Below are 15,445 nucleotides of genomic sequence, written 5' to 3'. Positions count from 1 at the left end.
TGTGGAGTATGCAATGGATAAAGTGATTACTGAAGATGATAAAGGTAAGTTTAAAATTTTAATTAATTAACTATAGCTTGATAGCAATGTCGTGCCAGAAACTAGACCTCCCTATTTGTAGTCTTCAAATCTGAACTACGAAGCTGTAATCTAAAATACAAACTAGAACAAAGTATGAATTTAGGCATCCCCTGTGAGAGAACTGTGTTATGTTGGTGTTAACCACTTTAAGAATATCTTGTATGTCTCTTTTTCTTTTGAAGCAACTGCGCTTTGGAAAAAGTGCTTTTCTTGTATGTTACACTGTTAGAAAAATCTCTTTGCTTGAAGTTTGAGGGACACATCAGCTTCAGTAAATAGATTAATTAAAACATGTATACAAAATTAAAACTTATGTTCAGCTACTAATATTGAGAGACAGTTTTTGTCAGGGACAAAATGATAGCACAAGAAAAGCAGTAGGGCTAATTGTCTACAAAGCTCTCTTAAATATACAGATTAAACTAATGTAGGAAGATTATTTTTTTTTCTTCTCTCGATTACCATAACATTTCTGAACTAAAATATTTCCAAGCTGTAATGGATCCACAGGTTCTGTGCAGCTAAGTGATTTTCAAGCTGACAGAAGAGTATTTCTGAAGGTGGGCTAATGTGTGGAATTCTGAATAAAGCCGTGTTTGGGTCCTACTTGTTGAAGTGCATTGTCCACAGAGAGCACTTCCACTGCACCCTCTGTGCAGTGCTGGTGGTGCCTGTAAAGAAAACGTGCTGCAGCTGGAGACTACTACTCTAATAGCTGTTCTGCTGTGGCTGTCTTCCCTACTCCTGCCTTGTGTCACAAGATAGGTTCCTGGGTGATGGAAAGAGACTAAACAAAACTCAGTCTTTCTAAATATTATCAAAATCAAAGTAGTGTAACTTTTTAGCTAAAAAATGCTCAAATGAATGAACAGTCTGTTTTGGGCCTGTTGTGCTTCCTTTTGAGGTTCTCATTTCCTTTCCTAATGCCTCTAAGATAGTGAACTCATTCTGATGCTTGCATTTCAGAATGTCTTTGTACATCCAAAGAAGGTCACACTGTATAACCAGTGTGATCTCCAGTCTGATACAATTAGACCTCCAGGTTAATACAATTTTGGAGATGTGCTGAAGGAATATTGCTATATGGTGGATGCTACTGCAAGCTGAAACCAAATTACTTCATGTGTAGATCTCTTGCCTAATGTAAGAATGTAAGAGTAGAAGGGGCTTCATGGGTGATCACATCCAATCCCGTGCTACTGCAGACCACATCATCTTCAAGGACTGAAAGTTTATGACACTTAATTTTGAAACCTGTGTGTGGTTCTTCCCTTTTCCCTGCTGTTCAAGATCTGTTTCAGACCCTTGATCTGTGATGACTGAAAATTCACTAGCATTTTTCCATTCTGACTTGTTTGTGGCTGGTTAACGTCCATTCCTTAAATGTTTGTTTGTTTCCCTTCCTTCATGTTCTCTACTGTGCTTTTGGGAACAGTGGTAACATCTCTATTTTGTTTTAAACTAAGATAGAGACACTGTTGGCTTTCTTTAGGAAGAATGGGTCTTTGATGCATGATCCTTACTCTTAACACTTCTGTATGCTGTATTTTCTAGGTTGAATTAATCTTTCAGGATGAGAAACTACAAATTACATGGTATTTTAGATGGTATCTATCCAGCGTCTTTTACACTGGATCTGTGTATTTGCTGGAAGTACCTCTGCTGATGTTTTCTGGAGTCACCTATGCCCTATTCATAGCTGTTCATATTATGAACTTCTAGTTAAGTAATGAGAGAAATCATGAGATTGAGGGATTCGGGTTTTTTTTTTTCTCCCATCATTTCAGAATCATGAGTTCATATCTCAAATTCATGGCATTTTGGTTTACTTTGATTTTCCTGGTTTCAGTCATTTTGGCCTGCTTAATCTCATTTTATTATTCAAGGTTAATATCTGAAAAAAAGTAGTATGATGGCTTCTGCATTCACATAATTTCACATCTTCTGCCTTAATCGGAAAATATTTCTTGGACTCTCATCACTAACTGGAGAAAATTCAATAAAATTGGTTTCCAGAGTAATTGTCAAGGAATGGGAAGAACTCTGCTAGGACCTTCTGTTCTCTTGGACAGTTTACCTTTCAGCATGGTGTATTTTTCTTTTTTTCTTAGCTATTTCAGGAGAAACTTCTTTACTATGAGAGTGGCAGAGCACTGGAACAGGTTGCCCAGGGGGGTTGTGGAGTCTCCTGCGTTGGAAATATTCAAGGCCCGGCTGGACAAGTTCCTGTGTGATGTACTCTAGGTTACCCTGCTCTTGCAGGGGGGTTGGACTAGATGATCTTTTGAGGTCCCTTCCAACCCTTGGGATTCTGTGATTTGAAAGTTATTGTATAATCTTCAGCCAGCCAACGATTTCAGTCTTGGTGCCACAGCAGGTGTTAAGGTGTTACGGCAAGGCAAGTTAGATCTGTTAGTTTACCTTTTAAATTCAGTTCTCTTCAAAGAGGCTAACTAGGTGAGTCTGGTAAACCTATGTACAGTTCTGTCCCATTTTTTAGATATCTTCTGGGAGGAAGACATCTGTGTATTGCTCTAAAACACAAGCAGAACTTGAGAATAATTGCCTATTGCTATTTTGGTCACCTTTTTATTTTAGAATAGATGCCAGTGTTCTATTTTCTAGTAATGCATATTCCTGGTTTGATACACTTGATGGAAATCTCTGTAGGTTTGAAATAATTTTCATATGCTAATTTTGCTTTATTTCTGAAAAGGAAATCTAGTCAACTCCCCTTCATAACGTGAAGCGAGTGTTTATTTTCCCTTGAAAGCCATGAAAAAAATTATTTCCATGCCATCATTCACAAGCCATTCTGTCTTTGACCTGTGATCAGCATCCTTGCTTTTATAAAAAATGGTGGCAAATTTTAATGTAGGTTTTGTACATCTTTGGTATTTTCAGTCTTCTCTTTACTTTTTATGTGACTAGAACACTTATTCACTGTTGTTTTGATTTTGGTTTGGGGAGGATTTTTGCTTTGTTTTGGGATGTTGTTCTGAGCCGAAATTGCACAGACTTCTGTCAAATCTACCTTTTATTGTCATTTTTCCTGAATTTTTAAAGACTAGTTCTTCTTTCTTGTATATTCTGTTTGTTCTTAACAGCAGCTTTAGGTGTTATTCATCTTGGAGTGCTCTTCTGTAAAAAGGAAGAATTTTCAATGGCTAGAGGTTCAAGATATAAATGTGTTTTCCATCATAGTTTTAAAGAATTAATGTCTTCTGTCATTCAGAACCTTGAGATTTTGCTACTAATATTTTCTATACTTGCCTCTTCAAAATACAGAACCTTAATTATGGAACAGGTTTCGTTTGTTCAACTGTTTATATTGAAGGTCCATACTATTCATTGAAACAGAATCTAAAATCTAGAACAGGTTTTGTTTGTTAACTGTTTATATTGAAGGTCCATACTGTTCATTGAAATAATAATTGTGAAATCAGTGGGAGTTCCAAAAGACATCCAGGCTTCTCCCTTTTCCTGCAAGAGGATCAATATGATAGCCTACGTCTTAAAGGTAGGCTAAATTTAAAAATCCTCTGGTGGTGCAGGTTCTACAAACTTGGCAAGTTTTACAACAAATTTTTTCTGGTGCTTCGCTGTACCTGCTGTAGAGAGCTGCTCTTTATAGCTTAAGATGAATTTTGCTTTCTGAAGCTTATTCTGTGCACAGTGGGTGATAGACTATTCTCTTAGAGAGTTTTCCATATTTAAAACCCATATGCTATCTTCTAAGGCTCTTTCAACAACTAACCTGAATTATTTTCCACTTCTGTGCATGTTTGTGGGGGAGTTCTTTGGTGGGGTTTTTTTTTCCCCTTTGTTTTGTTTGTTTGTGTATAAACCTCCAGTAGGTCAGGTCTGCTACAGCGGAATACAGAAGAAGGATTAACATGTTTTGCAGACTGTTCTGGTTATTTATACCAGTATGGTGTTTACAGCATTTGCAACAACATTGTTCACTCATGTTTCATTTGTGATCTACTGTAATCATTACATATTGTTGTTGGTCACTCTTTTCCCTGTAAGAATCAATAATAAGCTGATTGGTCTGCATGATGTTTTCTTGTTTCAGTGACTGGAGAAATTAGCTGTCAATTGTACCATCCAGAAATACCTGGATTATATAGTTACAGGTCTTTAATGCTATTACTAATAGTAGCATTTATCCTTCAAATAGATGTTTCCATTCATCTGGAAGTTTAAGGTCTGTTATGATGATATGGTTTAATATGTTAACATTGTCATACAGTGCAAGGTTCTTAGTCGTCATACTACACAAAGTGAAATTCTGAAATTCCATTGCTGCCTTTCTATATTAGAAACTTTCGCATAGTTCGTATTGGGTCAAAAAACAGTTTAAGTTTCAATATCCCTGTGCCAAACCCCCTAATTTACAGATACCAATAACACCATAAGAGCTGTTTGGTTTGAATTATTTTGTAAACCGGGAAAGGAAAAAAGGCTCCATTGTGACTAGCAACTTACTCAAAACATTTTCAGCACTTTCTTACACTTGTTTTTTCAGAGCTAGGTTTTGAGTTTATTTAGACATTACTGCTTAGGTGAACAGTAAGAAGTAGCAGGAGTAGAAAGTTACGTATTTAAAAATGAAGAGAGATGGGGCCCATGTAAAGTCAGTACAACTGCTCTGCCTCACATAGATGTCTTTCAAGACAGATGCCAGTAGTAGATGCCAGTTCAGTTCCTCCTTCTGGCATCAAACAGAAGATAAGGATGCTGTAGTCTTTTTATTCACAGTGACTGCAGCATTATTCTAAAAGCATTAATAATATCACTGAGGTTGTTTATGGTGCTGCATTTTCTTTTAGGGAAATCGGATCCTGGTCGTAGGATGTCCTTCTGTTCTGTAATGTAGAATAGGGCTGAAAGCCACCATCTTTCCACTGTCCTGTTTCGAAGAGGGGGAAGGTCACAAATGTTTGCAGGGATTTACATATATCAGAAACAGAAAATGCAAAGATGCTGTGATATATTCTTTCCCAAAATATTTTCAACTATTGAGCCCATGGTTCTTTGATTCCAAAAAGTCTAGGCATATCCATTTTATGGATAAGCAGAAGACAGAGAGGATAAGAGGAAGATAACTTTGGGAAAAGAGCTTAAATGTTACCGTTTGTTAGGGAGACCTAAATCTTTGAAGTATATGCTGATTTGTGGAAATATAATTGTTTTGAACATGTACTTAGGGACCGCAGTTTTATGAAACAGAACATATTCAGAGGGTATTTTCACACTTTTACCACAGCTTTGTGTGTGAATCATTCCACTGTTCCATGCAAGCACCAGAAGTGCCTAGTTTGCTCTATGGATTATTAAAGTGCAAAATTATGTTGGGAAAAACGAAACTTTTCTAGGCTGTTAGATTTAGACATAAAAAAATAAAATTCAGCTCTGAATATTTGTGTGAATCCCATCATTTCAGTGCTGGGTTTTTTTCCCCAGTAAGGTCATAACTTGGTGTGCTAAGTAGCAGATTGGAGTGATTTTTTGTTGGTTTGGGGTTTTTTCAATGGAATTTTTTTTGTAACTCTGAAAGAAGTTGTAATCGGGATGTTGGCAGGGCTGCTTGTCAGTGTGGTTTAATGTATGTGCTCCTGATGATAGTGAGACTGAAGGAGACACACAGACTGCAATTAGGGTTGAAAGGATGGGCCTGAGCAAGGAGACATCCCTAGGCCGAGATCAGTGTGGAGGGTCAGTCAGATAACGGAAGGAGTACAGGTGTGAGATGGAGCTGGAAGGATTGTATTGAATGTGAAACTAATGTAATGAAGTGGAGACTTCTGGCATCAGAACAATTAGCCACTTTTTTATCAATACACAGGCTACAACTTGTTGCAGTAAATAAAGGGATCTAGTTATCTACATGCACTTTCCAGAGGAAGATAAGGAGAAATCATATGAATAACCTATGTGCATATGTGTATGTGCATTTATTTTTAAGATGGCAACTTATGAACAGATGAAACTCGGCATATCTCTTTCCAGAGAGTACAGTTCAATAAACAAAGTGTTTCTGTTTGCATCATATCTCCAGACATTATCACTGAGCTGACTTCAGTTCTCTATAGCGATCTTTACATCCAAGCAAACAAATGCTCTTCTGCACATTTGCTGTCAAGTACTTTGTCTTCCAATCATGTTGTTTTGAAGAGATTGTAAAACAATAATTTCCAAGAATTTAATCTTAGAGCATATCTTCAAAAGCACTTGTTCATTTTTCCTTAATGTGTTGTTTTGAAGAGGAAGATTTCTGAACATTTTTACTTTTTTTTTTTTTTTAATTTGAGTCACCGTTTCTTGGGTATTTTTAAATCTCACTAACTTTTTTGAAAGCAAAAACTATTGAAAAGTGTTTACTTTAGGTTTGTTGGCCCTTTTGAAGTAATGTATAGACAGCTGATCTTTAAATCTTAAATTATCCTCCCATAATGATCGCAACTTCTTTTATTGCCAGTTGGATATTTTTAACATTAGAAGTGTAATTTGTTCTCCATTTTATTTCTGCTCATGTGGTCTTTTAGTTAAACCTACAAAAACTAAATAAACCCCATTGCACTGTACATTTCTATAACCCTTTCTCTGAGCAGACTCACGGATTGTGACACCTCTCAAAGTTACGTATCGTTATTTCTTCGTCTTGTGAATGAAATAAATGGAAATAATGAGTTAAAACTGTTATGTCCACAATGTGGAAAATCTGTGGCATGACAGCAGTGCATTTACTGTGGATTGTACAGCTAATAAAATTATTTTTATTAATGAAGATTTTTCCATTGCATATTGTAATGTTGCAGGTGGGATGAATCATAGAATGGTTTGGGTTGGAAGGGACCTTAAAATTTATAAAATTCCAAGCCCCTTGCCATGGGCAAGGACACCTTCCACTAGTTTGCCCAAAGCCCCATCCAGCCTGGCCTTGAACACTGCCAGGGATGGGACAGCCACAGGTTCTCTGAACAGCCTGCTTGATCCAGTGTCTTACAACCCTCATAGTGAAGAATTGTTTCCTAATACCTAATCTAAATCTACCCTCTTTCAGCATAAACCCCTTGTCCTGTCACTACATGCCCTTGTATAAAGTCCCTTTCCAGCTTTCTTGTAGGTAACTTGAATTCTCCCAAAGTGCAACAGAATTTTTGTAGTGCAGTGCTGAACTACTAATATTGTTTCTACAGTCAGAGCAGAGGCAGACAGACAAGTAACTAAAAGGCATCCTAATGTATGAATGTGCAACCTAAGGCTTTACCATGGTAATTACCTGTTTATCTTATCCTGTGGTAATCTGTGGTTCTGTCATATCCCTCTTTTATTTATCCTCCTAAAACCCTTGTAAAGTCTGAGTATGTTGTTACTCTCACACCTGTTTTTCAGTGAAGGATATCTTCTCCTTTGTGTTTCAGGACTTTTTTGCTACTTAAATATATAGATACATGCCAATTTATTGCAACCCATTCAATGGTGTAGTCTGTCTAATGTCTTCTACCTTCTTTATCAGTTCTTTTGAGAGTTCCTCTAATAAAAGATACCTTTAAAGGTATTTTTTCTTCACTGTTTCTTTTTTATCTGCAACTCTGACATTTTTCTTACAGACACATTGTATTTCTGGTTTCATATCAATTAATAAAGTTTGGGTTTGTTTTTTGATGGGGGCAGTTTTGTTGTTAAGTGGAAGTCAGAAGTGACAAGGCTTCTTTTAATGACCACTGCTTCTCACAGCAGTAAGCTCTTCTTTTTAGTGGAAAGTGCAAGACTAGCATGTTTTCCCTTTTAGAAGACCCTTAAGTTTGATGGATCTGGCAGTGGACTCAAAAAAAAAACCACAACAAAATCCTGTCTTTTAGGTACCACAGTTCTGACATCGATGCTAATTTTTTTTATTATTATTTTAGTAGAAATTGGAAACAGAGAGAGAAACAGTTTAACTCTGTATAATCCATTCAATATACGTGTGCCCAGACATCAGAAGGATAATGTAAAGCTAAGGCTTTAAAGAGATTTTTTTAAAGGATACAATTATCTGTATGATTTTTAAATCACATAAGAAATATATTTTAGAACTTGCCAGTGATGGCTCATAATCACTTTGATATTTTGAGGAAAATGGTAGCTTTAAACAGATGATACAGAATTTATTTTTAAAAATGTATTGTGCTTATACAGTTGATGGCTTTTATTTCCATAATGTTTTTTACTACATAATTATACATCTTAATTACGTAATTACCGTCATAATTATTATGTAATTACATGTAGTTCCACTAATTACAAAATCAGGAAGTGTAATTATCTACTAAAAACTTTCTGAAATCTTATTTGTTCGCTAGAGATTATTTAAAAGACCAGTGACCTACTGAAGATGGTGTACAGTGTTGTACATAATACCAGTTCTCTTTTTCCCTTTCTTCATGGCCAGTCCAGTTTGAGAAGATTATGAGAGGACTTTCAGGTCTTTAATTACGATTTTCCTTAAAATTAGGTTGGAAACCTTGACTGTATTACCTGCGCATTTGGAGCCTCTTAATTTTTGTCATTGATACCTTAACGTCTTTCAATTTAAGTATTCTGTAGTTGAACTTACATAAAGTTGCACTGTTTCAGTTAACACCTTTGTAGGTTTATTATTTGTATTTTGGTCAAGGGTATCTGGTTCAGGTATCTGCTGTCAGCTATAAATATGTTTGTAAAAGCATTGCTTGAAGCCATATATACATGGAATGAATCCTTGACTCCACAAAAGATAGGGGGACTGGAGCTGATTTCTCGTAGGCCAAATACTTATTTTATTGACTAAAACTGCTTTTTAAAATGTGTTTTCCTGTATCAATCTACAGTCATGTCTGTATGCTGATTCATTACTTATTGTCGCACTTACTTGGTTATAGATTTGTCTAAACTGTGCAGTTTGAAACCAAAAATGGTTTACTGCGTGTTAGAGAAAATTAATATTCAGGACAATTTATAGCTCTGTTGTCCTGATATTTTACTAAAGCTGCGCAGATAGAAACTGTTTGCTGTGTATTAAATAAGTCATGTGCTACCTTTGCTAGTATTGTGAAGTGTTAGATTTGGTGATTTTTTTCATTCTGTAAAATTATGATGTATCAAAATGACATCAGAAATACAAAGCTTTCTCTTGCACTCATTGTGACAACAAGCATGCGTTTGTTATGTGACAGTATTAAAGCAAACTACCAAGGAGAAGATACTTTGAGGAACAGAAAACTGATCATGTGAAAGGGATGATGTAAAAAAGTAAACAATCACAATTCGTGATACTAATAAAAAGGAAGAAAATTGTAATCTCTGTGTAATTTCAGAAGGGAAATGGTGAAATAGAAATATGAAGTAAATGGGTTACTGGAATATTGACATTTCTGTGGAGTGCTTCAAGACTTAATGCTGTGTTGCACATGTATTAGTGCCTTATTTTTCTATGTTTATTACATAAGGCAACTGTTCTACTGTATACTTGCCAAAAGCTATTTTAAGCTCCCAAATTTGGCCTGAGTCCATGGGTGATAGGAATCTCTTATATTCTTGATGTTAAATGTACTTACCTCAACCCATATCTGCTAGGCATAAGAGTCCTAAGAATTTGTCTCCAAAGTGGTTTGAAATATATTGACCTTTAAAAGAAACAGGATCATTATTTGTGAAGACAGGTTGTGAAAACTGGGGGAAAAAATACCAATATTTAAATAAATACTGCAAATTAAATTATTTTAATTATTATATTTACTGAAGTGTAATAACTGCACGGGAGACATTTCTTTTTAAGTACCTTTCTGTATCCTTTAACAATCAAAGGATTTATATCAAGTATATCAAGAAAATACAGTTATGCTCTTTTCCGTAAGAAATAGATGGAGATAAATTCTTCTCTTTATTAAGGACTAGAAGGTTGTGTAGAGAATAGCATAATAGAAAATACTTGGTTTATTCCATAGGGGACACCAAAATGGTCGATCATATATGTATAAAAACATAGCTCAAGACAGAGAAGTGTCTAAATGCAGCTTAAATTTGGTTTATTAAATAGAAAAAAACCCTTGCATTCATAAAGCAGTATTTTTGTCATCTCTCCATCCATTTCAAGGATCATCTCTTCATAAGAATCCAACCACCAAATCTCATCTTTCAGGCTAGTGCACTTCCACTGGCATTCTTTTGAGAACAAATGAGTCTTCTGTGACAGGCCAAAATGTGGCTCAGCCTTGGAAAAAAAAAACTTAGCAGGATGTTCTTATGTCTTGGCTTGTCCCTCTTCTGTTGAGGGGGCTTAGATGGATGAGAGAGGCGTTTGGTCAGGTTAGTGAGCTCTTTGTTTTTGTGTAACAGAAATGAGTTTAGAAAAAGCTGATTTGATCCTGCCAGGATTACAACTGTTAAATGCATATCAAAATGTTTTCCTATCTTATATTATTTAACTCAGAATATAATAATGTAATTATTTTGACATGAAAACGTTATGTACTGTGGTATTTCCACTTATCTTTAAATAGACATTTTTCACTCTGTGAGAGATGCATGCCGTAAGACAAAACAAAAACTGAATAAAAAGGAGTGAGTGACAGCCTAAGCTAGTTTATTTAGATGATAAAAACAAATAATATTTGACATTAATAGAATTTTATAGACTTGGAATTAACACATTTAGCTAGTTATGGTATTGTTTCATAGTTCTTGTGTAACAGTAGATGTTACATAAACAGCCAGCAGAACATAACAGAAGCACATTTATCAGATTAATATTTTTCTTAAAAATTGTGTCACATAGTCTTGGTGGAGGGCAAAGGAACATGAAAGGGAAATGTGGGGGGGTTTACTGTTCTTAAATCACAGTATCACAGTATCACAGTATGTTAGAGATTGGAAGGGACCTCAAAAGATCATCTAGTCCAATCCCCCTGCCGGAGCAGGAATACCTAGATAAGGTTACACAGGAATGTGTCCAGGCGGGTTTTGAATGTCTCCAGAGAAGGAGACTCCACAACCTCCCTGGGCAGCCTGTTCCAATGTTCTGTCACCCTCACTGAGAAGAAGTTTCTTCTCAAGTTTAAGTGGAACCTCTTGTGTTCCAGTTTATACCCATTACCCCTTTTCTTATCATTGTTTGCCATTGAGAAGAGCCTGGCTCCATCCTCATGACACTCCCCCTTTATATATTTATATACACTAATAAGGTCCCCCCGCAGTCTCCTCTTCTCCAAACTATAGAGACCCAGCTCCCTCAGCCTTTCCTCATAAGGGAGATGCTCCACTCCCTTACTCATCTTAGTTGCCCTGTGCTGGACTCTCTCCAGCAGGTCCCTGTCCTTCTTGAACTGAGGGGCCCAGAACTGGACACAATATTCCAGATACAGTCTCACCAGGGCAGAGTAGAGGGGAAGGAGGACCTCTCTCGACCTACTGACCACCCCCCTTCTAATACACCCCAGGATGCCATTGGCCTTCTTGGCCACAAGGGCACAGTGTTGGCTCATGGTCATCCTGCCGTCCGCTAGGACCCCCAGGTCCCTCTCCCCTACACTACTCTCTAACAGGTCGTTCCCCAACCTATATTGGAACCTGGGGTTGTTCCTGCCCAGATGCAGGACTCTACACTTTCCCTTGTTATATTTCATCAAGTTACTTGCTGCCCAATTCTCCAGCCTGTCCAGGTCTCGCTGGATGGCAGCACAGCCTTCTGGCGTGTCAGCCACTCCTCCCAGCTTAGTGTCATCAGCAAACTTGCTGACAGTACACTCAATTCCCTCATCTAAATCATTGATGAATATATTAAATAATACTGGTCCCAGTACTGACCCTTGAGGCACTCCACTAGATACAGGCCTCCAACTAGACTCCGCCCCATAGACTACAACTCTCTGGCTTCTGTCCTTCAGCCAGTTTGCAGTCCACCTCACTACCTGATCATCCAGACCACACTTCCTCAATTTAGCTATGAGGATGCTGTGGGAGACTGTGTCAAATGCTTTGCTGAAGTCAAGGTAGACCACATCCACCGCTCTGCCATCATCCATCCACAATGTTATTTCCTCATAAAAGGCTAAGAGGTTGGTCAAGCATGACTTCCCCTTGGTAAAGCCATGTTGACTGCCCCTCATAACCCTCTTATCCTTGACATGCCTTAAGATGGCATCAAGGATAAGGTGCTCCATCACTTTCCCAGGGATGGAGGTGAGGCTGACCGGTCTATAGTTACCCGGGTCCTCCTTCTTGCCCTTTTTGAAGACTGGAGTGACATTTGCTTTCCTCCAGTCCTCAGGCACCTCTCCCGTTTCCCAAGACTTGGTAAAGATGATGGAGAGTGGTCTAGCAATGACTTCCGCCAGTTCCCTCAGCACCCGCGGGTGCATCCCATCTGGCCCCATGGATTTATGGATGTCCAGATTGCTCAGCTGGTCTCTAACCCATTCCTCATGGACTAAGGCAAACCGCTCCATTGACCTGACTTCATCTGAGGTCTCAGGAGTACAGAGCTCTTCAGGACTGCCTCCGGCAGAGTAGACTGAGACAAAGAAGGCATTCAATAACTCTGCCATCTCTGTATCTTCTGTCACCAGGGCACCCATCCCATTCACCAGTGGGCCAACCTTGCCTCTGGTGTTAGTTTTATCAGCTATTTATTTGAAAAAGCTCTTTCTGTTGTCCTTGACCCCTCTGGCCAGATTTAATTCTAAGGAGGCCTTAGCCATCCTAGCTGCCTTCCTACATCCTCTAGCAGCAGCCTTCTATTCCTCCCGAGTGGCCAGCCCCTCCTTCCATGACCTATAAACTCTCCTCTTCCACTGGAGCATACCCAGCAGTTCCTTATTTAGCCACGCAGGTCTCCTGGCCCTCTTCCTTGACTTCCTACGTGTCGGGATGCTCTGCTCTTGAGCTTGGAATAAGCAATTCTTGAATGCCAACCAACTATCTTGGGCCCCTTTACCTTCAAGCAGCCTTGCCCATGGGACTTCCCCTAGCAATTGCTTGAAAAGGCCAAAGTTTGCCCTGCTAAAGTCCAGGGTTGCAATTCTACTTGCTATTGTACTGGTCCTACCACACAATATCCTGAATTCCACCATCTCGTGGTCGCTGCAACCAAGGCAGCCCTCAACCTTTACATGCATATTCACCTTAAACTAGACTCTTTTGATTTTATTTTTTTAAAGCTGAGCCTGTAGTTTAAAGCATTCTTAATGAAAAATAGTTAGTAGTGAGTAACCAAAACAAATAATAGTTAACATACTTAGTAAGAGCATTAGCTACAATGCTTTCAAACACTAATGGTAAACTACAGTAATCAAGACTTTGACGTGGGGAATTTATATTATTTCATACTTGAAATTTTGTATTGTACAGAAATCAGTGGATTTGAATTGGTTATCACGCGTGCAATTTCATGATAACACATAATTAAGTTGTTTCAAATATTACTTAAATTTAGGAAGTCCAAAGTGTAGCTTCTTGGTTGGAAACATGTCCATAATTTTGCAAAAGCAGCAGATGTTGGAACGTAAAATGCGTGCATTCAGTGGAGCACAACTGTTCCAACTCTTCCAAGTAGTTGCATGTAGAGAGAAAAAAAATTAATAGAGGTTCTTATCCAGAGGTTTAGTTTTGGAAAGTCTGAATGAAAGTTTAAAAGCAATATTTCTATTTTTTCCATTTCTGTTCTCCAAAGATTTATCAACTGCTTCACAGTTTAAGCCATATTTCAGATGCAACAGTAATGAAAAAAAAAAAGTCGACCTGGTTATGAGGACACGTAAAACCAGTATTTTGTCAGTGTTTTCCAGAAAATGGAAGCTGATACTATTCAGAAATTACAGTGTCTATGCCTTTTTGAACTTTTTTTCTGAAGTCTTAGCTTCGTTTTGATTTTATTGCATTGCTGTGGCAAATTTTGAACATGAGAAGTATTCAGTCAGGAGTTCTTATTTAGACAAAATATGCATTTTGTTTCAGTATTTAGTCTATTAGCATATAAGCATGCCTATGTTTTCTGCCAAGTACCAGAAAGGATCCTTTTTTGTCCTGTTACGGCGTTCAACACTAGTGATTTGTGATTAGATGTATTCTCTGTCCTCTTGGTGCTGACCCATAGGGTGTAGGTAACCAAATACACCTTTTCTCAAGCTGTCCCTCCAGCACCCTTTCATGACCTTACTGCCATGAAAGCCCTAGGCCTGCTCTTCGGTTAGCGTCCTTCACCAAAAAAATAGATGTGAAAGGAGAGTAACAGTACACTCAGACTTCACAAAGGTTTTAGGAGGATGAAGAAAAGAAGGGTAAGATGTAACTATGCATTGCCACAGGATAAGATAAACAGGTAATTGTCATGGTAAAGCCTTAAATTGCACATTCATACATTAGGATGCCTTTCAGTTACTTGTCATGTGTGCCTCTGCTCTGACTGTAGAAACAATATTAGTAGTTCAGCACTGCACTTCAAAAATTGTGTTGCACTTTGAGAGGATTTGAGTTGTTGAGGATTTTTTGTAACATGGCAATTACAGAGTAAACTTTTTCTTTCGTGGGCGGCAGGGAAAGGGTTATGGGCTTCAGTTATTTGTAACGTCTGCTTTTTAAGAACAGGTAAAGAACTTCCAGTTGTCACATCGAAATATATGGCACTAAGTTGGTACTGTAATCAAGAGCCCAATAATATATTAATACGAAAGTATCTTTTTATTAGGCTGTCAAAGGGGTTCACGTGGGGTGTCTTGTTGAAGAGGTTGTATTTTATAAAGGAAAGGAGAAACGCCTATTCTGAATTACACACGGAAAGAGCATTAGTGCAAAAGAAGAATAAAGACATAACCGGATGTATGATGTTAATTTGATAAAAAACAATCCTCAAGTTCACAGTATAGAAAATTTGGGGAAGAGTCATGAGAAATAGAAACGCTAAAGGATTTGGAGAGGTAGCAGTAAATGAAAGTCATTTGCAGTACAGCTTGTCAGTGAAATGGTTCATTCCAAAAAATAGCCTTTATTTTTAAGGGTTGTTTGAACCCAGTGAGGTTAAAATTAGGTCCTGCATTTCTAGTAGGAGCTCCCCAAAGTAACATTGTACTTGTTATCCTGTGAGAAGTTTTTCTTGATTAGGGAAGTGTTGAACAAGATCTGTATGTATGTATGTATATATTACTGAAAATCATTGCACATTGGTCAGCAGAGCATTACATTGGCACTAGACACCTCTGAAAGAATTCTAGAGTTAGGTTAGTTTGAAAACAGGATTCTGTATCATCCTGCTCTGGATGTGTAAAACAGGGGAGGAAAAAAGTCTCTAGAAAACAATGTGATAAAGAAGGTAGGTTTTTTTTCCTCTTTTAAACATAAA

The 15,445-nt window shown here is 37.7% G+C and overlaps 1 protein-coding gene across 1 annotated transcript in view; it reads left to right on the top strand.

Annotated features, from left to right (window-relative positions):
* Window positions 1-15,445, top strand: part of POLA1 (DNA polymerase alpha 1, catalytic subunit) — a gene marked incomplete at both ends in the record, with an annotated part of 204,339 nt that overhangs the window by 161,384 nt on the left and 27,510 nt on the right. Inside the window, one exon of the mRNA XM_080612848.1 lies at window positions 1-44. This exon is cut by the window's left edge and continues 53 nt beyond it. Coding sequence (XP_080468974.1) covers window positions 1-44 — 44 coding nt within the window. The remainder of the gene's footprint in view (window positions 45-15,445) is intronic.

This window comes from Psittacula echo (assembly GCF_963264785.1).
Source record: "Psittacula echo genome assembly, chromosome: 3".
In the NCBI taxonomy this organism is placed as follows: Eukaryota; Metazoa; Chordata; class Aves; order Psittaciformes; family Psittacidae; genus Psittacula; species Psittacula echo.
Note: the sequence above shows the minus strand (reverse complement) of the source record. Positions and strands in the feature narration are given on the sequence as shown.